Raw genomic sequence first — 24,962 nt, 5'->3', positions numbered from 1 at the left:
TAAATAGGAATGAAGAGAAGATTCTGAAAATTTATGTTTTTTATATGATTGAAGATTTCAGTGAAGGGGAACTCATTTCACCATAATACTGTAACGAATTCCAGTTATCGGTATTATCGCAAATGCAATAAGATCGAGTTTACTACCCTTTTATAATAGATTGTGCTAACAGAAAAGCCCAATAAACTGGAAAGTGCAAATTGTTTTTATTTTATTGTAGTGACCTCCAGAAATGTGTTTTTGAAAAATATCACAGAGGCTTTCAAAATTGAAAGCCTTAAATTAAAAATTATAAGAATTCCATTATAAAAATGATTTAGATAAATAGCTTTGTTATATAGTGAAAATTTCAACCTCCAAGGTTCCAAGGTCTTGGAATGAATTATCCACAAAAAAAAAAAAAAAAAAAGTGTTATTGGGTTCACATTACGATACCTCCAGTTATACCTACAGGATGCAAAATACGTTTCCACAATTTTTTTAAGTTTGCACAGGCCAGCAAAAACTTAGGTAAAGTCTAATTTCCATAAGTCGAGTATTACGTTAGCTGGGGAGTGGCTGTATTCCCAATGAGCATGGGAAATTGCCATTAAGTGATTTCTCACTTCAGGTCAGTCTGTGCACTTGTCATTAGCTTCAGTAATTTTATTTTGAAATGTGAATATTGTAATAAAAAAGTAAAAATCTTTTAATGTTTTACTGCTGATAATTTTTGGATTGTTATAGAGGTTTCATTTATTTTTCAAAGCCACTGTAAAACAGCATTAGATTTATGGGAAATCATCCGGGACCTACCGTATGGTTGTTATAAACGTGCTGGTATGTTAAGAAGAGGGTTACTATAAAGAGGCATTGACTGTATATACTTAAATTATATATTACAGTATGGAATAATAAATAACTGAAGATGAGGACTTTGTTAATATTGTAGGCCTTCAGCATAGCAGAAAAACAGCTGGGCATTCCTGCTCTTCTTGATGCTGAGGATATGGTGAAATGCAAGCACCCAGACAGGCTAAGCATCTATACGTACATATCACAGTTATATCATTATTTTGAAGCAAACCACAAATGTGAGTAATTTAATGTATAATCTTCTGAAATTTTTTAAAGAAGCAGAAAATATATTTACTTAAAAGCTATTATTTTTCAAGCTCTCAATGTCTTTGTAATGAAAGCTCTTATACTGTACATAGTTGTATGTTTCCTTTTCTTCTAACCTATTCCACAAATTAACAGTTTAGTTATTTTAGGACACATTAGTTCATTTTTTAAATTATTTTTCAGATATATTATGAGTTTCATTAAAAAGTTTTAAATTGCTCTAAAACTTAAGAGTCAGTTTTTTTTTTTTTTTTTTTTGCATGTCATTCCTTGCATTTCACAATATTATATTTGTTATTAAGTATTCAGAGTTATTCATAGATTTCAGAATCATTCATTGTTACTGGAGTCATTCACCATCCATTTCAGCAGATGACTGAAAATCCTTATCATCAGGAACTGGATACACAATTCTTGATTACTCCAAACAGATTTCAGAATATATTTGTTATTAAAAATGTACAAATGAAATCTAAATGACTTTGAATGAACATACAATAAAACATTACTGTAAAATTTTTAAAATATACCATATTTAAAAGCATTAAAAATATAATGAAATATAATAAAAATATAATTATTTATCCACAGTCACTTAGCTTGACTTTTAGAAATCAAACATTTGCTGAATGCAGATCAGTTTGGCTTATGGAAACGTGTTTTACCCTGACCATTATGGTCAAAATATAAATGAACACCCTTTATTAAAAAAATTAGCATGTGGTTATTATGAGTTTTGACATAGAAAAAGCATTTAATCCCACCTGGAAATATGGAATCCTTTAGAATCTACATAACCGAAGATGGAATCCTTTAGAATCTACATAACCGAAGACTTTGAAATTTTCTGCATTGTACCTTTCAAGTACATATCCGAAATACTGTCTCTGACATTATAAACAGGAAAAAGGAGTACCTCAGGAATTGTTATTAGGTCCTCTTTTTGATCTAAGACTGAATCTATTAACCACTGAGATTCCAAATGTAGTTCAAGCATATCTCTTTGCCAATGACATCTCAATCTCACCCTATTTACTTGGTATTCCTTTCATGAGGGTGGCAGAAAAACTGCACATTTCATTAAACAAAATTATGGTGTGGTAATCTGTGGTAGTTATCATCTATCAAAACAGAAAACAGAATCTGTACACATTTGTGAAAAATGTAACCTATGTCCAGACTCTGAGATACAGCTACAGGACCGTGCTTTTTTGACATACTGATAATATGTGATTTCTTGGACTAATACTAAATGAAATAGTTAATTTTAGCATACATAAAGGAATTTATAGGTGGTAGATGGCTTTCATCAACCGGTGAAATACCACCACCACTTTGCTTATTGGAGGCTTGAAGTGGTGAAACCCATGTTTAGTCTCTAGAGCAAAGTTTCCGGCATCCCCCTCCCCCCATACTTCTCCTTCAACCCTAACCCAAGCACGGTACTAAGTACTATAGGTTCTAATACCTCTCGTGTTTGGGGTTCACATAAAAAAAAAAAAAAAAACATCTAAACCAATTGTTTAAAGAAAATGAATATTAGGAATATCTGCTAAAGGTTATGGTGCTGATTGTGCCATCTTCCTTAATCTCTGTTAATCCCTGATGAGATAATGTCAAGAACTCCAACCTAATAATGTGTGGAGCTCCAATCTGTGACTCTGCCAGAAAATGTTTTATTTTGACTTTTACTTATCTTGGTTGCCTTAGAAACCTTTAGAAATTCAGAGCTTGTATGCAGAAGCTCACAGGTCACCATTGCATCTCAGAAGGATAAAGTTATTAGTTTGTGATGCATCCAGAAATTGGAGATGAAAACACATTTTATTTGGTCAAACCTCTCTGGACCTCAGTTAAAAGCATTAGGCAGAAATAAGTCTCATATCAGCAAACCTGAAGCAGTTGACTTCATGAGATCACTTTAATACATTAACTGCCACCTAAATTATAGTTAACTTGTTCAATCTGGTGTAATTTTCAGAATGTTGAAAAAAATCAACATTCTGACATCCTCAGTGTTCTAAAAATTTGTACATAATGGTTGAAAATTAAAAGCTTGAATTCATTGCTAAAAGCAAACTTACTTTTGTGCTGAGTTGTTAATCAGAACAAATATTAAAATTTTATAAAAAGTTTATTATAGAACGTTCAATGAAAATGCACCATTCTCTATTCGTAATAGTGAACTACATCTTAGTATAAAAGGCATCGATTTAATGTGTCTCATATTGTGACTATCTTTACGAGTTACCATGTATTGCACTACCTTGAATAACTAACGCTTCACCAATGGAGAAGACTATTGTTACTTATTCTCAGCAGGTACCACCACCCAGACGACACTGTTTCAATGCTTTTTGGTCTAGAGAGGTTTTCTGGCTGGGGCAAACCAGCCAGAGAATCTCTCTGCCAATCGTCACCACAGCTTGCCAGAGAGGGTCCCCTAACAAAAAAAAAAAAAAAAAAAACAGAAATTTTTATTGGAAAGGAGTGCAGGGGTGAGAGTTGAGGAGGGAAGGAACAGATGAAGAAAAGAAGGTGGATTAGATGAAGGCTTCCACCTGGGGAACAGAAGTTGAAAGGGACGGAGGGGCACCCCTGTGGATGGAGCCCATCGCTTACAGGGGGTGGGACTATTAAGAGCAGAGAAAGTTTTGTAGTAGTAGTAGAGCCCACCAGGTGAAAAGGTTGGGATGGGAATGGGGGGAACCAGTATTAAAGGGAGCAAAGTCATAGAGCTAGGGTGCCCTATGTGGCGGGGGGAGGAGATCGCACTGCGAATCTACAGTGGTTCTCTGTTTTGAATCCCACACTGGCCAGGCCAACTGAAGCCAGTGTCTGCAGATCCCACACCATGTCTTAGAGGAAGGGGGACATGCATGGTGTCAAAAATGCAGGGGAGTTTTCCATCTGGTCCTCCCCTTCAGCCTAATTGGGGGCCTGTTAGAACAACACATACTCTACATGTACTCAGTTCATCCCACTGTCATTTTTTTTAACGTATATTTATAAGAAGACTAATTAACAAGACATATTACATTACATTCTCTTGCACATTTGTTGTCTTGCATTCACCACCATTCAGCTAGACAGGACATAGGTGCCACCTAAATATGGTAGCTACCAAGAGGATTGTGTTTTTTCCTTTTTATTTATTATATGTATATAATGCCAATCACAAGCACTCACTCAGTCACCGCAAGTTTACGTAAGTGACCTGGCACACACACACACACACACACACACACACACACACACACACACACACACACACACACACACACACACACACACACACACACACTTAAACAGCTTCTACAGAAATATATAAAATATATATATTTTTATTATATATACAGTCGATTCCGGTTATTTGGGACACATGGGAACGTGCATTTTGGCCCGATTAAGCGGCCCCAATTATCCAAAGTTTCATGTAAATAGTTAAAAATACAATGTACCACCCCTTTACAATTGGTTCACTGTACAATAAAACCACGTTACGATGGACACTATATAGAAAAGTACCATTCACTGTACGATGTGTAGTAAGTGACGGTCATTGTGATGACATTTGTGAATTGAATTTTAATTCTATTAAACAGCGATTCTAATTAGCAAAAATAGCAGGAATATTATCCACAGGCTATAAAAATAACGATATATTAAGCACAAATTTACCCTTTATTACCTTACCAATTAAAAAAATTAAATGATACGTGAAAATCGGAAGAATATACGTGATAATTGGGATAATTGATACGTACTGTAATATGTACATACTAACTAGTTGACATTTCTGTTCGCTGACATTTGTGGGTGTGGGTTAAAATTTGAAACAGTAAAAAGATAAGCAATCAATAACAAAGAACTCGGTACACAAATTGCAAGTAACACGATACGCATAAGTGAGAACGGAGTAACAAGATACCAAGCTTTAAAAATAGGAATGAAGAGAAGATTCTGAAAATTAATTTTTTTATATGATTGAAGATTCCATGGAAGTGTAAACACATTTCACCATAATAACCCACTGAATTCCACCTGTCGGTATTATCGCAAATTCAATAAAATCAAGTTTACTATCTGTTTATGAAAGATTGCACTAACAGAAAAGCCCAATAAACAGGTGACTGCTAATTGTTTTATGGTTGTGACCTCCAGAAATCCGACTGAGCCATGTGGTGTGGTCGGAGACAATCGTAGGGTAATCTGCAGTGCTGCTGTCTCCTGCCCCGATTAAACAGCATGTTGTCCCAATTAAGCGAAGTAAACTCTGGTTATTTTCTCGATTGGTTTCTGTTTTTTATGATTTGCTCCAATTAAACAGCTGCCCCAATTAACGGGTGGCCCAAATAACTGGAATCTACTGTACATATATATCTCATCATCACATCAGCCATTTTCAATCCACTGCAGGATGAAGTGGATTGAAAATGGCTGATGATGATGATGCAACTTTCCAGTTCCTTTTGTTCTCTGCAATGACCATTCATTTGCTACCCACGAACTTTAATCTGTCATTATGGAAGTTGATAGCTTAAATAAATTCAAGGAAGAACTGGACAAACTTCTGAAGCAAATAGATAGGTGAAATGGGAAATTTTTTTTTTTTTTTTTTTTGGCTGATCGTGTATAAGCTTGCTAATGCTAAACATACATTACCTTTATCAAATAAATAAATTTTAAATTTTGTCAGCCATAATCATAGGCATCCTAGCTGAGTGGGAAACACATTCTGACAGGGCAGGCTCATTGAGGTTTGAAGTTTGGAGGTGTCATAATTGGGTAGTCATGCTTATCGAAGTAGGGGGAGGTGTCACAATTTGATATCATAGCATGATTACTTCTCTTTGACTGAAATACTTTCGGGCAAAGTTGGAGAGAGCCACATGGTGCATTTCCTCAGAGATGAGTAGACACGTCTCCTCAATTTATGGTCATTAGTTTATGTCTGTGGGGATAGTAACTGGGGCAGTCATATAGGATGTGGGCCCAATCCTCCTCAGCTCTACAGGTACATTTAGGACCCCGAGTGAGTCCCAATTGGAACAACTTTGCATTCAGGGAACCATGCCCTGTAAGCAAAGTTGCATAGAGTCCTGAGGTAAACTTGGGGGGGGGAGTATAGGGGTAACTAGGGTTAGCTGAGGTAGGAACTTCCTAGTGACTTCTCCTTTGGGTGTTTTTGCCCATCTACTCTGCCATTACTGATAGAATTCTTTTTCTGTCTTGTTTTGGGCCAATTTCCAGGTTTACTGTAATCCGTAGGATGTTTATTGGGATTCTATAATTAAGACCCGCTAGGACCTGCAAAGCAGGCATGCTAATCATGAAGCATGCCCTTCTTATGGTTAACAATATGATATGCTGGATGGAATCTAGTTTTGCCTTGTTTCTAAATAGAACAGCCATAGAGAACCATATCCCTGCACCATAGGTTCTAACTGGGAGGAATGTTGCCTTTAAATAAGTGCAATCATCCCTCTTTTTAGTCACCAGTCAGCATGGCTAATTCTTGCAATCATGCCAACGTGGTTTCTTACTTTTTTTTTTTTTTTGACAGTGTAGGTAAGATATGCATAAAATGCCAGTTTGTTATCAAACATGACACCTAGATATTTCAATTCTATTACTAGGGCTATTGTTTTATCTGAAATTTTGATTTGTGATTGTCTGGTTAGGTTTCCTTTTAGCTGTAATGATTTGGTTTTAGTATTGTAGTATTATTGTAGTTTGCAAGTTTTAGTCCAACTCTGTAGGATAGTGAGAACATGGTTTGCCCGTTTTTCTTGACTGGCTCTTGCATTGGCCTTTGCAAGCAAGGTGACCTTGTTATCTGCAAAGACGACCTTGTCTGTGTGGCCAGTATCCATACCCAGGAATTCATCCAGAACTATGTTCCAAAAATAGGGACCCAATACTGAACCTTGGGTCATCTTCTGGTGACTGTTTGGGTGAAGCTTTGGTAATTGGTTTTTACTGTTACTTGTCTCTCACTAAGGTAATATTTTATGCAGTTATACAGATTCTGTAGGATTCCAGCTTGGCAATCTCCTAAGTATTCTGGGCCATCATATGGTGTCGAATGCACCGGCAAAGTCAGTTGATATGGCTTGCAGATATTCTTCTCAGGTGTTTTCTACAGCCTTTATGATACAATTCATGGTGTCTTCAGTCAAGCAACCAAGCTTAAAGCCAGATTGTTTGTCCAACTGAATGTTGGTATTTGAGTAGTGAGTTTCAAGACATATCTTCTATATTAGCCTTTCCAATACCTTGCACAATATTGGCAGCAGTGCAATTTGTGTGTATGATATAGGATCCTCTGGGGGGGGTTTCCTCTGGGTATTTTAGTATGAGCCAGAGGTTGGCCAGGTTCCAGGTTGTGGGGAAAAATCCCTTTATCCGGGCAGTTATTATATAATTGTAACAGGTGATGGGGCTTAGAGGGGAACAGGCATTCTGTGTGTCATCAGACACAGTCTAAAACACTGATCGATCCAATATCTGTTTTTTTTAGAAGATTTAGGAGAAGTCCAGTAGGCCTGGCTCCTTAAAATCCACTCATGCACACCTTCTCGATGGTAAGCCCTGTTATGTCACTTTGGCGGGAACGAACGCGTCGAGTGGTTCTCTTCAAGATGCCTGGTCAGCATGAAGAGGAAAAGACAAAACCCTCCAGCACATGACAACATTATGAAATAAATGGCCCTCAGTTCCCAGTGCGTTTCACTCCCCCCTGTTACGGAAGCAAGAGGATCAGAGTTGAAACAGAGGGAGCTAAGAATCTCTGGGTATGACCAGGCTGTCATGCACGGAAACTGAACTTGACCTGTTATAACTTAAGATTGCTCATCGGTGAAGATAGGTTATTAGAACTGGAAAAGGAATTAGAAAATGTGAATTTGAATATCATCAGCTTGGCTGAAACAAGAAGAAGAAACAAATCACTTATAAGTTTATCAAGTGGAAATCTGTTGTACACCAATAGAAACAATGAAAAGAGCGAAGGTGGAGTTGGCTTTCTGATCCATAAATATATAAAAAACGACATTTTGGAATTCAAAAGTACATCACCAAGGATTTAAAGACTACTACTCATGATTTTTAAGAGGCACAAACTAAAGGTTATACTGATATATGCGCCAAAATCAAGCCATGATGATGAAGAGGTTGAAGAAATGTACAGCGAAATTGAGAGACTTCTAGATGAACAGAAAACTCACTACACCATTATTATGAGGGACTTCAATGTTAAGGTTGGAAAGAGACAAAACAGCACAGAAAGGGAAACTATATGAAATTTTGGAATTGGTGAAAAACTTGTGGAATTTGCAGAATCTTGTAATGAGGTAATGAACACTTTTTTCAAGGAAAAGGTGAACAGAAAGTGGACGTGGAAGAGCCCAAATGGACTATCAACTAATGAAATTGACTTCATTCTCACTAACAGAAGATATATTGTGAACGATGTTGCCATCCTTAACAAGGTAAATGTTGGAAGTGACCACAGAATGGTAAGAAGCACACTTGATATAGATGTAAGAAAAGAATGGAAAAATATGACTCAAATAAATAATACAAAGGGTTTTGAGATAACAGTAGAGGAGAAAAAGCAGTATGAACTGGAACTTAAGAACAAGTTTGAGCTTCTGAAGACTTTTCAGGACCAAGATATTGATGAAGAATATAATTTTCTGAAAGTGATAAAGTCTGAGAAATCTATAGGTAAAAAGAAATCCAAAGAAGAAAAAATTAGTCAAGAAACACTTGTCATGGTGAACCAAAGGTGACAAATGAAGAGCAAGATAAACACTGACAAGGACAAAATCGAGTATACTGAGTTATGCAAAGTCATTAGCAAGAGAATTAGAGAGGACATAAGAAGATTTAACCATAATAGAACAAGCATTAAGGGAAAACAAAGAACTTAAATCAGCAGTCATGAGCAGTAATACAGAAAGACAAATGACACTGAAACTGAAGAATAGTGATGGTGTACTTATAAATAACAGAGAAGGCATAATTCAAATAGCAGAGGACTATTATAAAGAATTATATAAGGAGTGAGGAAATGATGTGTGTGCAGTGGGGAAGATGGTTCACAAATTAGCATCACATATGATATACCCAATATCCTTCCTGATGAGGTAGAACATGCATTGAAGAAAATGAAGAATTAGAAAGCCTTCGGTAAAGAGTTACTGTAGAGTTATTAAAGTTGGGAGGAAGAGATATGACACAGAAACTGGCAAGTCTTCACAAAATGCATTAGGAAAGGCTTTGATGCCTATGGAATGGAATAATTCAAACATGATTTTGCTGCATAAGAAAGGAGGTAAATTGGAAATTATAGACCAATCAGCTTGTTGTCCCACATGTACAAGTTGTTCACAAGGGTCATTGCTAACAGAATAGAAAGAATACTTGATGAGAATCAACTGAAAGAGGAAGCTGGCTTTATGACGGGATTCTCTACTATGGATTACCTTCACATAATAGCACAGCTAATGGAGAAAGCAAGTGAATATAAAACGCCATTATGACCGTCATTTGTGGATTATGAAAAGGCATTTGACTCCATACAGCATAAGGAAATGCAGTAGACATAGCTTTTGGGCATTGGAAAGACAAGGCATAGATACCCCATATATTATGATTTTGAAGACAATATATGAGAACGCTACCTTCTTTATTAGACTAGACAAAGACAGTAGCAAATTTAAAATTTAGAAAGGAGTTCGATAAGGAGACACAATATCTCCGAAGATGTTTACTGCTGCCCTTGAAGAAGCTTTCAGAAGATTGGACTGGTTGCAGAGAGGAGTCAATGTGAATGGAGAGTACCTAAACCATTTACGATTTGCAGATGACATTGTGATCATAAGCCATAGTCCCAAAGAATTAGGGAAAATCTTAATCAGTTATGCAGAGTTAATAAGGATTTCGGGCTAAAGATGAATATGGCTAAAACAAAAGTAATGATGAACAAGTATGTCACAGAAAGGGATATAATCATTGGAGGAGCAGTAATTGAAAAGGCAGATTCATATTCTTATCTGGGACAAGTTATTAGTTGTAATAATGATAAATGGCTGGAAGTCAAGCTAAGATCAAATTTCGGATGGATAGCATTCAGGAAATATAGTCACATACTGAGGAGCAATATTCCAATTTGTCAGAAATGTAAAATAATGAACAAATGTACACTCTCCACCATGACTTATGGAAGTGAAACTTGAGTAATCACCAAAAGAATGGAAGAGAAGCTGAAACTACAAAGTGAAGAATGGAACGAATTATATTGGGAATCAGACTGTTAGATAAGAAGAGAAACACATGGATTAGGCAGCAAACTCAAGTAAAGGACAGTCTTATCAAAAAACAACTGAAATGGTCTTGGACAGGACACATAGCTTGAAGACATGATGGCAGATGGACTAAGAAAATAACAGAGTGGTACCTAAGAGGAGCTAAAAGAAAACCTGGAAGACAACAATGGAGATGGACAGATGAAATTCACAAGTTTGTGGGTAGTAAATGGATGGCCATTGCATTAAACAGAAGGAATTGGAAAGTTGCTGGAGAGGCCTTCATCCTGCAGTGGATTGAAAATGGCTGATGATGATGATGAACTGGTAATAGGGAAAGTTTTTCACTAGTTCTTTTATCATCTGTATTGTTATTGATCATTGCCCTGGCATTTTTTGTCTTTGGATCTATTAATTGCAGCAGTTCCTCGGAGTTGGCAGGTTCATTGTGGTTATATTTGAGTATTTTACATTTTCTCTGTAAATTTCTGTCTGTTCGAGAGAGAGAGAGAGAGAGAGAGAGAGAGAGAGAGAGAGAGAGAGAGAGAGAGAGAGAGAGAGAGAGAGAGTATCCTTTGGAAAAAACTATATTCAAGATGTTATTAATGTATGTATGCTGGGACCAGTGTTTACGCCTGACCTACAGTATAAGGATATTACATGGAACGACCCTAGAGAGAGGTAAACTGCACACAGGTTACATAAGCTGTGTATTTTAGTTATTGTAATACTGGTATTTCTAATTATTATAACTGCCACATTGTATCCATGGTGGATGCTCTATAGTACCTAGAGTATCCCAGGCCCTACCCCTGTGGGTATAGGGCTCCTGGATACATGCTATGTCATTCTGTATTTCTTCCATTATGAGTTTTAATAAGTCAGCAACTGTGCAAACTCTTTGGGCATTCAGTTGCAGGAACTTCAAAGATTGGTGATTATGGGAATTATTATTATTATTAGCTACGTGGTGCAAGGAAGCCTGAGGCTTATACTGCACCATCCAAAAAAAAAAAAAAAATAAAAATTCCCCTAGTTACCCTGAGAGAGAGAGAGAGAGAGAGAGAGAGAGAGAGAGAGAGAGAGAGAGAGAGAGAGAGAGAGAGAGAGAGGGGGAGGGAGAGAGAGAGGGAGAGAGAATCAAAAGTCAAAGGGAATCACCAAGAAAGGGAAGAATGATGATATCCAGCTCATGACCCTGGGTGTGCCAAGCCATATACTCACCAGATGTGAGGCTCTGGGAGTAATGATGATTATCCATAATCAACTTTCTGTCTGTGCTGTTTTACTGCCTTCAAGTAACTTGTGCATTTGAGATTCCATACTGAATAGTTGTAGGCAAGTCCTGCACTCTTGCAATTGTCACATTTGGTTCTTTGTTTTCCTTGCACATACTGTATTCATACCCTCTTACGGTGCAGTGCCACATGTACTTTTTTTTTTTGTGTGCATGTGTGGGATGCGTGTGGGATAGCACTTCGGTAGTGCTTCCTATACCAATGACTATCCCATCCTATATAGATTCTTGCAGTTTAGATAATATTTGCCAGACCATGGGTTATAACTCAACTATCCAATTACAATACCGGGCAGACCTTGACTGTATTGTATTTCAGAGAAAATTATAAGTTTAGTTGGTTCTTGTTCATGTGTTTGTGTAGATTTTTTTTTTTGCATAATTCAGTTATAATATCCTGTTTACTTTTGGCTTTATTTATATCAAAGGATGTTGGGTCCTCTGGTTTTCGGTTTATCAATCTTTAAACCAAAGTCAGTGACCAGGGTGTTGTCCCTTATTTGCTGTTTCTAATTTTTCTTAGTGCCTTAATCTTCACATTTTTAAACTGTGCTTCCAGGTTTTTATTTATTGCCTGTTTCACAGTTTTGCTTGAATCAAGCTCGGTTCCCTCTGCTGATTTTATAATCATCACATCATCCTTTCCTTAATATGTGTGTTGTCTTGTTTCTTGGCCATCTTTTGAGTTGATTGGTTACTTTTAAGTACTTGGGCACAGGTCTGAGTTTTTGTCTTGTTCGTTTCCACTCGCAAGGGCGAGTGGGAACGAACTAACTTTGCTTTGAGAACTTCAGTTTCAATATGAATGTCTCTTACTATCCATTTCAGCCTTGCCCCAATATTCTATTATCTGTCTTCTAACAGTTGCAGTAATTCTGCCTGTTTTTGTTGGTCATTAATTTTTCTTCCCTATTCTGTGTGCAGCAATTTTGTCCAGGACAGAATCAGCTGTCTGGAGAGTTGCTTCAGAGTCATGTTCAGAGTGGTTGTTCATTATTTATTGTGAATTCTCCTCAACCTATGGCAATTCTGCCCGTGAGCACGTTTTTATGTGTGTTTTCGCTGGAAGCTGGCAAAGGTGCTGCTTCTTCTCCATCTGAGGGTGCATGTATCTGAGTACCATTATGTTTTGTTCACTGCAGTTGAACAGTAGAGTTCAAATCTTGTAAATCATGGTCTGATTCCAAGGTAGTTTTGTCATTAAATTTCGATGATATTTCCCAGTTTTTTATATCATATGACGTCAGTCAGTTTAGAATTGGAATATAATAGAGTCCAATGAATCGATTTGTAACTGGACTTGGTGCATCATGGCCTTAGTTGCCTTTGCACCATAAAAACAAAAATCAAATCAAATTGATTTGTAACTCATATATTACAAAATTCCTAGGTTTTAGCAGTATATTAGTATGATAATTTAGCTCTCCAAAGAGGTAGGGATGGAATTGTCTTTCGGTAACAAATCATAGATACACAATTCGAATATAACAAATGCAGGGAGGCCTCATTATCCGAAGATAATTAGTTCCAGAAAATTCTACTTAAAACAGGGACCAAATTTTCGTAATGTGTGCTATTTACTTGTGCATAGTAAAATATAGATCGGAAGAATTGAAAAATGAGTCAATTATTTTATTAGAAATTTTTTATTATAATATATTGAATAATGTAAAGTTAAGTAAAGTTTATTGAAGTTATACTATTTTTCACTTTTACAAATAAAGAATTAATCCAGAGGTGGGGTTTTTTTTTTTTGTGTATTTTTTCAGATAAAATTGTTGTAGCATTTAGTTATATCTTTAAATTCAAGCTTAACTTTTGCTGCATGATCATGAAGAGTGTAGTTCTCACAAAAATATTTACGTGCTTGGTCAGTTTTCTCAAGAGCTTCCTTTAATTATTTAATTTTCAAATCCTGGTAATTGCATGGACTCTGATAATGAATACTCTCAGAAATATTATCAATACACAAAATATTATCAAGACTGCCACCTCTACAAAGATTATAGCAGCTTTTACTGCTATTTGCATTAATTTCATAGTCATCATTAAATTTAAGTGAAATGTGAGCATGGGTAGAAATACCATCAAAGAAGCAAAGAATTTCTAAGCGCCTTATCCAGGTGGGCAGAAGCAGCAGTGCGTAGCACACGCTTCTTGATTAGATCGGGGTTCGAGCCCATGACCACTAAATACGGAGGATGCGGAAAGGTCAGAGAATGACCACTGCATATCCCTGGAGCAATATGGTCTTAGTTGCTAATGCTTCTAATACCCAAATAACAAACAAACAATTCCTAAGCAATAGCAGTGATGACCCTGAGAGAGAGAGAGCGAGCGAGCGAGCGAGAGCGCTCCATCGTTACCACTGAGTCAGACTTCACTAAAAACATAAAAAAGATATACACAATCAACCCTACTTGATAAAGCTTATTTTCTTGTATTTATCATAACAGTTAGTTCAATTTTCTATAAAAATAACAAAGACCATTTACCTTCAGGTCTTCAGTACCTGTTATTGATTGCACCTGAAGCCATAGCTTTCACTGATGGTCGGGGGGGGGATGATTCACAGACTAGTCGATAAACAGTAGCTGTAGACAGAGATGGAAGTAATTCTTGCACTGCTTCTATTGGAATGAGCACCAGCCTGGAAAGTAAGTTAGTGGGAATTTCAGGAACTGCTGGGAGTCATGAAACAAGTAAATACGTGGAATGTGTTAGAGTAACTAAGAATATGAACAGGTGCATGTATATTTGCATGTACACCAATGCTAGAAGTATAGTAAATAAATTTGATGAATTTGGAGTGCTGGTCAAGACATCAAAGGTGGATATTGTTGGAATATCAGATACATGGTGTCACACAGATATAAGGAATACAGAATTGGAATTTGGGGAGTACAACATGTACAAAAAGGATAGACAGTATAGGAAGAGTGGAGGGGTTATGCTGTTAGTTAAGAAACACATAACATCTAAGGAAGTGCATCCAGTTGGCATAGGTGGACAGTGCAATGTAGAGTCAGTTTTGTGTGATATAAGCACTGGGAAAGCAAAAATGAGGGTAGGAGTTTGTTATAGGCCTAATGACTCTGATGAGTACAATTAATAACTATACAGAGAAATAGAGTGGGCCAGAAAATCAGAATGTCTTATAATGGGGTTTTTAACTTTCCAGATATTGACTGGAACTTGGGGGTTGGTCACTCGCACACTAATAAGACGTTTGTGGATTGATTGCATGATTGTTTTCTTTAGCAGCATGTTCGAGCAGCAACTAGAGAGAGTAATACTCTTGATCTGATTATCAACAGTGATTATTCATGCAGTTAGAATTTACAGATAAAGGAGCCACTAGGTGGCAGTGATCAGAGTGTGCTGATGTGTGATTTACTCGAAGATGTAACTACCATCTTCGTAAAGGGAAGGGTTTTTGCTTTCGTAAAGGTGACTGTCGTGGCCTCAGAGATTTTTTAAAATTCAATACAGTGGAACCATCTGATGATATTACCACACTAAATTCTAAATGGGAAGCATTCAAGTAAAAGCAAATTTTGGAGTCTACAAGACTTTCATACTACAAGGCTTGGAGGCTTTCTTACCAACTAAGAAATACTGTTCAAGGTTTAGGCTCAAATGGATGTAGTAGTAGTAGTAGTACTGGCATGTGATGCAAGAAAGCAAGTATATGAGCTTATGCAGCATCAGCCAAAAAAAAAAAAAAAATTACAAAACATTCCCTCTAAATATTTGCCCAGTCCCATTTATTTAACCTATCAACGACAGATGGAAATTTGTTCCAGCAATTAACCAACCGCTGGCTAAAGGCAAATTTCCACACATCTATTCTACATCTGTCCTTCCTCAATTTCAATTTATGCCCCCTTATGTTCGTAATCTGAACAAGTGGAAGAATCCCATCAGAATTCAGCATGTTCAACCCATTCAAGGCCTTATACACCTCAATCAGATCACCTTGCAGGTACCTAATCTTCAGCTGCTGCAATTTGCAGAACTTAAGCCTCTCCTGGTAAGAGGATCCCTTCATTCCCCTCACCAATCTTGTTGCCCTTCTCTGTACATGCTCAAGCAAATCTACATCATTCCTAAAATGAGGCCTCCAGACCTGCATGTAGTACTCAAGCCGTGGCCTGACCATTGTCTTATACATAGGGACAATCGCCTCCTTTTCCCTGCTAGCAGAATTCCTGTATATCATTGACAACATCCCATGACCTGCCCTGGCAGCCTGTCTGCTTTGCTCAGAAAACTTCATATCTCACTGCACAATTACTCCCAGGTCTTTTTCATTTTCTACCACCTTAAGTGTAGTACCACATAGTTGTTACGTTTCTCTGGGGTTAGTTCTACCCATATGCAGTACTTTGCATTTTTCAATGTTAAACTTTGGTTGCCACTTCTCAGCCCATCCCAAATTTTCTAGATCCTGTTGCAGTAACACACTGCCATTACTGTCATTAACAACCCTGCCAACCTTTGTATCATCTGCAAACTTCAATACTAAGCCTGATATACCTTCATCATTATCATTGATAAATATACAAAACAACAGTGCACCCAACACCGAACTCTGTGGGACTCCACTAATAACATTTGTCCACGAAGAGCAGCACCCATTGATTACCACCCTCTGTCTTCTCCCACTCAACCATCCTTTTATCCCTTGTAGCAACTTATTCTTAATACCATTCTTCTCCAATTTGTACAGTAGTCTTCCAGGCGCAACAGTGTCAAAAGCTTTCCTGAAATCCAAGTATATGATATCAAAATTATTTTTTGCATCCAGTTCCTTTGTAACCACATCATAATAACCAATCAAATTTGTCAGACAAGACTTTCCCTTAACAAACCCGTGCTGTGTGTGAATTATTGCTGCAGTCTTGTCTAGATGATCTTGCAATGCATCTTTAACAAGTGACTCCATTATTTTACCTGGAACAGAAGTTAAACTAACTGGTCTGTAATGACTTGTGTCACCCTTTGATCCCCCTTTGTGAATTAATCTTATTGCCCTTCTCTGTACTCGTTCCAGCAGCTCTATATCCTTCTTAAAATGAGACCTCCAGATCTGCATACAGTACTGAAGGAGTGGCTTGACCATTGAATTAGACAAGGAGATAATCACCTCCTTATCCCTGCTAGAAAAATTCCTGTATATCATTGAAAAGACACCATAAACTACTCTTGCAGACCGTCTGCACTGCTCAGAAAACTTCATATCTGCCTGCACAACCACCCCCAGGTCCCTTTCATTCTCTTCCACTGTCAGTGTAGTACCACAGAGTTGATACGTTGCTCTGGGGTTGCTGTTTCCCATATGTAGTACTTTACATTTATCAATGTTAAACTTCATTTGCCACCTCTCATCCCATCTGCTCAACCTATCCAGATCCTCTTGCAGCAGCATAGCATCAATAGCGTCCTTACCAGCCCTGCCAAACTTCGTATCGTCAAACTTGGACATTAAGCCTGATATACATTAATCAATATCATTTATAAATACAGAAAACAACAATGGACCCAACACTGAACCCTGAGGGACTCCACTAATAACATTAGTCCATGATGTGCAGTGTCCATTGATTACCACTCTCTGTCTTCTCTCCCTCAACCACCCCTTTATCCATAGCAGCAATTTGCCTCCAATGCTCCAATTTGTGCAGCAGTCTTCCATGTGCAACAGTATCAAAAGCCTTTCTAAGATCCAAGTATATAATATCAGAGTTATTCCCTGCATCCAGTTCTTTTGTGACTGCATCATAGTATCCAATCAAATTGGTCAGGCAAGACTTCGCCTTAACAAAACCATGCTGTGCCCGAGCTATAACTGAAGCCTTGTCTAGATGATCCTGCAGTGCTTCTTTAACCAGTGCTTCCATTAATTTTCCGGGAACAGAAGTTAAACTCACAGGTCTATAATTAATTGTGTCAGCCTTTGATCCTCCTTTGTGAATTGGAGTCACATTTGTACATCTCCACTCCATGGGTACCTCCCCTGAGTCCAAGGAAGCTCTCATAATTATGGCTAGGGGTTTGCTTACTTCCTTTGCTGCCTCCTTTAATATAACTGGATAGATCCCATCCACCCCAGGTGCTTTTCTTGTGTTTATCTTCAACAATTTCTCCTCCACTTTACTCTCAGTTATTACAAGATTCTCTAGCTTACTGCCAGAGTTGAATATACCTCTGGCATTCCCCTCGCTGAATAACTCCTCTTTGTGTGAATGTCGATGCAAATTATTCATTTAGTTTGTTAGCTACCTGAGCAGGATCATCAACAGTTGACCCTTCGATATAAAGTGGACCAATCTGATTCATCCCCTTACTTCTAGAGTTTACATAAGTAAAGAACTCTTTGCTGTTTTTCTTTTCATCCCTTGCCAGAGATTTCTCGTGATCTGCCTTCACCTGCCTAACCTCCTATGTAACGTGGTTAAAGATCAACTTGTATCTATCATAGGCTTCTGTGTCACGTGTTAATTTGTATGTATCCCATGCATTTTTCTTCTTTGCCATATGTCTCATTAGTTCATCTGACATCCATTTAGGCTTAAACCTTGAACAATATTTCTTAGTTGGTATGTAAAGCCTAGTAGCTTCCAAGATAAGTTCTTTGAATGCTTCCCATTTTGAATTTGCAGTTGGTAACATCATCATTTGGTCCCACTGTATAGAATTTAAATACTGTCTCAGTCCATCGTAATCGCCTTTACGAAAGCAATAACCCTTCCCTTTACCCCCTAATGGTAATTACCTCTTTGAGTAAATCCCACTTCAGCCCACTGTGATCACTGCCACCTAATCGTTCATTTATCTGCAGATTCTTAATGCATGAAGAATCACTGCTGATAAATAAATCATGAGTATTCTTCCCTCTAGTTGCCTCCTGAACATGCTGATGTAGAAAACAATCATCCAATAAATCCACAAAAGCCTTGCTACTGTGTGAGTGAGTGACCAGCCCCCAAATTCCAGTCAATATCTGCGAAATTAAAATCCCCCATTATAAGACTTTCTGATTTACTGGCCCACTCTATTTCCCTGTATAGTTTCTTATTATACTCACCAGAGTCATTAGGCCTATAGCACACTCCTACTCTCAATTTTGATCTCCCAATGCTTATGTCACACCAAACTGACTGTACACTGCACTGTCCAGCGATGTCGACTGGCTTCACTTCCTTGGATTTTATCTATTTCTTAACTAATAGCATAACCCCTCCTACTTTCCTATCCTGTCTATCCTTTCTGTAGACATTGTACTCCTCAAATTCCAGTTCTGCATTCCTTATATCTTATGTCACACCACATCTCTGAAATCCCAACAATATCTGCCTTTGATGTTTTGAGCAATACCTCAAATTCATCAAATTTATTTACTAAACTCCTAGCAATTGGTGTACATGCAAGTATACATGCACCTGTTCTTTTTCTTAGCTACCCTAACACAACCCATGTGTTTATTTGTACCCCAGTGATTCCCAGCAGTCTCTGAAATATTCTGCATCTTATTTTCCAGGCTGCTGCGCATTCCAATAGAAGCAGTGCAAGAATCACTTTCACATCTGCCAGTGGCTACTGTTAATCTATTAGTCCTTATATCCCCCCAATCTAGCAGTTTTCCGACCCACCTAACACTGCCTCAATGGCATCAGTAAACATTCTTGCACCCTTTCTATTTAAATGTATCCCATCCCTGTAGAAGCAGTCTCTCCTGTTAACAAGTACAGACCAGGCTGAAAAAAATTACGATGAAAGGATTAAATTCTGCAAATTGCAATGTCTAGAGACTAGTCACCTGCGAGGTGACCTTACTGAGGGCTTGAACGGATTGAGCAGGCTGAATTCTGATGGGGTTCTTCCTCTTGATCAGATTACAAACCTGTGGGGGCATAAACTGAAATTGACTATAGATAGTTGTCAAATAGATGTGCAGAAATTTGCCTTTAGCCGGCAGGTATTTGATTGTTGGAACAAACTTCTATCTGTCATTGTGAAAGTTAATAGCTTAAATGAATTCAAAAAGTATAAGCTTGCTTTCTTGTATCATATGCCTCTACTAATGCTAATGTAGCAAAGGAGGAAAGGTAAGCCTCTACCTTTCTTAGAAGTGTCTCATTGGTATTGCTATGTGGATATCAACTCATCATTGATATGATATGGCTCTGTTTTGTTGTAATACTCAGTGGAGCACTGCCCACTCCATTAACTGGGTATAATTGGATGACCATATTCATGGGAATATTTTTCCTTACCCCATACATCATGCCTGCTCAAACCACAAAGAGATCAGTAGACATTTGCTATTAAATAAAGATATAATAGAAAAACGTATAATTTAATGATGCATTGATAACTGAAACAACTGATTCATTCCTTGTGATGTAAAATATTGGCTGAGAAGAAATATCTCATATTTATCCCTTTGGGTGGATACATTTTTACAGATGGGTGGATACATTTCCCTTATGTAATGACTTCCAGGTAATCCTGGTAGTCATTACATAAGGGAAAACTTCATCACAGCAATCATTAGATAGGCATGAACTAACATTACAGCAATTATTTTTCATAGAAAATAGTATAATAACTGGATCTGACTATAAGATTAACCCCTTTCCCCACATGGATTCAGTTTGGGTTATAACCAACACATGTCAGTTTTACAGTACTGCAGTATAATGAAGGAAACACTAACTGTGTCAGTGATTTATAAAAAAATATAAACCCTTCATCAGTTTATGTACATTTTGCATTATGTTTTAGCAGATTTTGGCATTCTAAATGTGATTTCATTCTAGAAAAGAATGTGCCCGTGTTGTTTACAAAAAGTTATAACTGAATATATTGCAACTGAAAATGGGATAGCTGGCTCCTTTCTTATCTCTGAGAAGAAAATGTTTAGTTTTTAGGGTCCCATGTGCAATTAATATTCCATTGATGAATTTTATTGGATCCCTAATTGAGATATAATACAGTAGAAAACTGAATATCTATAATAATAATAATAATAACAACTAGAGGAGGAAGAACATACCACTGCCGAACCAGGGCAGAAGAGGAAATACAACCCGCAGCAGCTTAAGTGGAAACAGACAAGGTCATGATATCCAAAATAGAGGATGAGTGGAAGAAGGCCCTAAGAGAATTTGAAGGAATGGACCCTACAAAGACTCATGTGATACCGAAGCAGAGGCCGAATAGAACCTTGTGGACAGTCACAGACCACCTGAATCGGCACATAATACCGCATTACCTTGACAGCAATGGTGCAATACTGGAGACCATCCACACAGCCATGTATTGTGCTGCGGTAGCAGCCACGAGAATTAATGGAAGAGAAGCGAGAGACCAGCAGCAAAAGAACCGAAAACAGAAGGAACCACAAGCTTGGGAAAGAAGACTTCAGCAGAAGATAGAAGAATTAAGAGTAAAGATAGGCCAATTGACCCAGTATCAAAGGGGCAATAGGAGTAAGAAATTAATTGGAAAAGTGAAGAGCATCCTCAAGACAGACAGCGTCCACAGCAAACATGAGACAAAAAATCAGAGAATAGGAGATTATTTGGACACATTGAAGCAGAACCTCCTTGCACTCAGCAAGAGACTGTGCCGATACAAAGAGAGCTCCAAGAGGAAAATAAACAACCAAATCTTCGATGAGGACCAAAGAGGTTTCTTCAGGAATCTTGGAGAAGAGGGAAACAAGGGAACGGACCACCCGAGAAGAAGAAGATTGAGGATTTCTGGGGAAACATATGGAACAGGGAAGTAAAACATAACAGCCGAGCCACCCAACTAGAACGCAAGAAAACCAAGGACATACAAGAAATGAGAGTATGGGAAATTCGGGAAGAAGTAAAACAGACGATCAAGAACTCTTACAACTGGCGAACTCCAGGAATAGATAATGTCCACAAGTACTGGTACAAGAAGCTCACTTGCACAAACACAAGCACTTTGGCAGACAGAGCAGTTCACTCAAATGATAAGGCACCCAGAGACAATCCCGAAGTTTCTCACTCAAGGAATCACATATCTGAAGACTAAAGATGAAGATACAAGAAACCCGGTGAAATATAGGCCAATCATTTGCCTCCCAACAATGTACAAGATCCTGACCAGCTGCATAACTAGGAAGAGAACAGACCACTTGGAGAGCCAGAGCCTAATGGCCGAACAGCAGAAAGGATGCAAGCGGCTGAGCAAAGGATGTAAGGAACAATTAACCATACATGCTGTGGTTATGGAGCAAGCATACAAGAAGCGCTGCAACATGTACACAGCCTACATCGATTACCGCAAGGCCTTCGACTCCATGCCTCATAGCTGGCTAATAGAGGTGCTGAAAATCTACAAAGTCAATCCGATAGTGACAAACTTCCTAGGAGAAACGATGCCAAAATGGAGTACCACCATTAGTCCTTGAGGTTGTCACAGACATTCTCTCAGATATGCTAGACAAGCTGTACTTGCTACCTGGGAGTCTAAAATGCTGCTGGAACTGATATTCGGGTGACACTCAAGTCAAGTGGACCCAATTTCGGCGAAGTCTGGACGGTCTGTGACAGCCAAATCCTCTGCTTGCACCTTCACGATGATGGGACTGTTAGTAATCCTGGGTATAACCTCCATGCACAAGTACATGCTGGGTGACCACCCAGGTGTGAACCAACGTAAGCAGGGGTCGAGGTGTGGCACCCACAGCTTGCTCTCATCAATTGGAGGCTTGAAGTGGTGGAACCCATTTTTAGTCTCTAGAGCTAAGTTCCGGTCAACCCTTCCCTGTCTCTTCCATCATGCGGTATGATTGATGACTTTTGAGGTTATTATGAACGTTGCGGCGAGATCCAATATTCCTTACATTTCGAGGGTACAGCTCTAAAACGGTGTTTACAGGCCGGCCACTAGTTAGTACACCGGACTGAACCTATTGGTAACTCTCTAGGAGGCTTCCGGATCAGCTAGTGTATAATCTTACTACCTCTACTCTGCCAGATAGTGACTGGAAGGAGTCCGAGTAGTGTGTATGCGGGGAGCATTGTCGAAGCCATGTTATGTCAAGGGTCTGGGTATATTCTTACCACATGTACGCCATATCCAAAAATTTCATTACTTCATACAGCATGTCCCACCCACTTTTTCTTACTATTGAATACACCATGAATTGTCAAACTAGTAGAGCAAGCTTATCTGCGAAAAGATCTAAACCTCCCAAGGACTTCCTAATTCATTTCACAAATATATGTGGTCTCAATTCTAATCTCAGCGATGTTCATTTCCACCTGCAGTCGGCCAAACCTCATGTACTTTTTCTGACAGAATCACAGTTATCGGTTGATTCAACTACTACTCATCTTGTGCATATGCCCATTCCGATATTCCGTGTCAGAGATTTCATAATTTGGAATCTCCTCTTTTCGATCTTCTCTGGCTTAAAATCTCTCTACCTCATTCTGTCAAATTCATGTTCTGTCTACCATCCTCCCAACTCCACAAATCACTTGGAGCTGTTTAACTTCCTCTCTTTGCAACTTGACTTTTTCCAGTCCAACTTTCCTAACAGTGAGGATATTTTCCTTGGTGATTTTAATGTTCACAACTCCAGCTGGTTTCCATTCTTAGTCACATATACCCAGCTTGTCGAGATGCTGAGGCTTCTGCAATTACTAATGACCTTGCACAGATTGTTCATTCACCTACCAGAATACCAGACAATCCTAACCGTACAGCCAACACGCTTGATCTTTTTCTCACAAACAACCCTTCTAAGTACTTGGTCGAAGTGAGTGGTCTTTTAGCCACCTCAGATCACAACTTGGTGATTGTCTCTTCTCCAATGAGGCCTTTATCTCTTGACTATTCCAAACCTCGTGTTGTTTGGCATTACAAGAATGCAAAATGGGATGACCTGTGAGACTTCTTTTCCTTGGTCGAATTACTGTTTCAAAAGTTCTGATGTCAACATTTCCTCAGATCGTGTCAGTGAAATTATTCTTGCAGGAATGGAATCCTTTATCCCACACTCCACTTTAAAATCTCCTCCTTTATCTAAACCTTGGTTTTCCAATAAATGTGCTAAGGCTGTCCAAGAGAAGAATGTTGCATATCGTAATTGGCTTGTTTCTAATTCTTCAGTTTCATTTTCTGCCTACACCAAAGCTCGCAACAATTGTAAAGCAGTTATTAATCAGTCCAAACTAGAGTTTGAACAGGCTAAGAGTAGAAAACTTGCTCCTTGCCCTAATGATAGTCGAGCATTCTGGTCTCTTGCCAAAGCTGTTGGCCGCAACTTTTGCCCATCTCTGCTCCCACCTCTGTCCAAACCAGATGGTTCTGTTGTTACTTCAGCCAAGGATAAAGCTGACCTGCTAGCATCCCATTTTTCTTCCAGCTCATGTATTAATGATCTTGGAAAAACACCTCCCACCATTCCCAATACGCTCCATTGAATGCCTCCTGTGGCCTTCCGTCAAAAGGATATCAGAAGGATTTTGATGAATCTTGATGCTAAGAAAGCTCCAGGTCCTGATGGTATTTCTCCACTTGTTCTCAAAACCTGTGCTCCTGAACTTACTCCTATTCTTTGCCGCCTTTTTTCGCTTTCTTATTCCAAAGGTGTTTTTCCTTCTGCTTGGAAATTTGCTCATATCCAGCCAGTTCCTAAAAAGGGTGACAAATCCCTCCCATCCAATTATCGTCCCATTGCAATTACTTCTACTCTTTCTAAAGTAATGGAGAAATCAATTAACCGCCAACTCTTAAACTACCCAGAAACCTTCCGTCTGATCAACGATCGCCAGTATGGATTCCGTCAGTGTCGATCCACTGGTGATATTCTGGCTTATGTTACCCATTTATGGACTAATTCAATGGAAAGGTTCGGTGAAATACAAGTAGTTGCTCTTGACATCTCAAAGGCTTTTGATCGTGTTTGGCATAAAGGTCTTCTAAACAAGCTTCCATCTTATGGTTTGCCAACTGTTTTTAGTAATTGGTTATCCAGTTTTCTCTCTGATCGCTCACTGAGGGTGATGGTAGATGGCTCTCTGTCTTCTAACCTCTCCCCTAATGCCGGTGTCCCCAAGGTTCAGTTCCTTCCCCCACTCTTTTCCTCTTGTATATTAGTGACCTTCTTCCATTGACTGGAAATCCTATCAATAGTTTTTCCGATGATAGCACATTGCATTCCACTTTCCATTTTGAGAAACCTTGTCCTGCTC

At 38.4% G+C, this 24,962-nt stretch overlaps 1 protein-coding gene across 1 annotated transcript in view; it reads left to right on the top strand.

Annotated features, from left to right (window-relative positions):
- LOC150083213 (uncharacterized) overlaps positions 1–24,962 on the top strand; it is a 380,452-nt gene that overhangs the window by 58,644 nt on the left and 296,846 nt on the right. Inside the window, exon 5 of the mRNA XM_090378437.1 lies at positions 932–1,073. Coding sequence (XP_090234563.1) covers positions 932–1,073 — 142 coding nt within the window. The remainder of the gene's footprint in view (positions 1–931; positions 1,074–24,962) is intronic.

The sequence above is a fragment of the Mastigoproctus giganteus genome, chromosome 7 (genome assembly GCF_048544385.1).
Source record: "Mastigoproctus giganteus isolate SK-2022 chromosome 7, ASM4854438v1, whole genome shotgun sequence".
Lineage (NCBI taxonomy): Eukaryota > Metazoa > Arthropoda > Arachnida > Uropygi > Thelyphonidae > Mastigoproctus > Mastigoproctus giganteus.
Note: the sequence above shows the minus strand (reverse complement) of the source record. Positions and strands in the feature narration are given on the sequence as shown.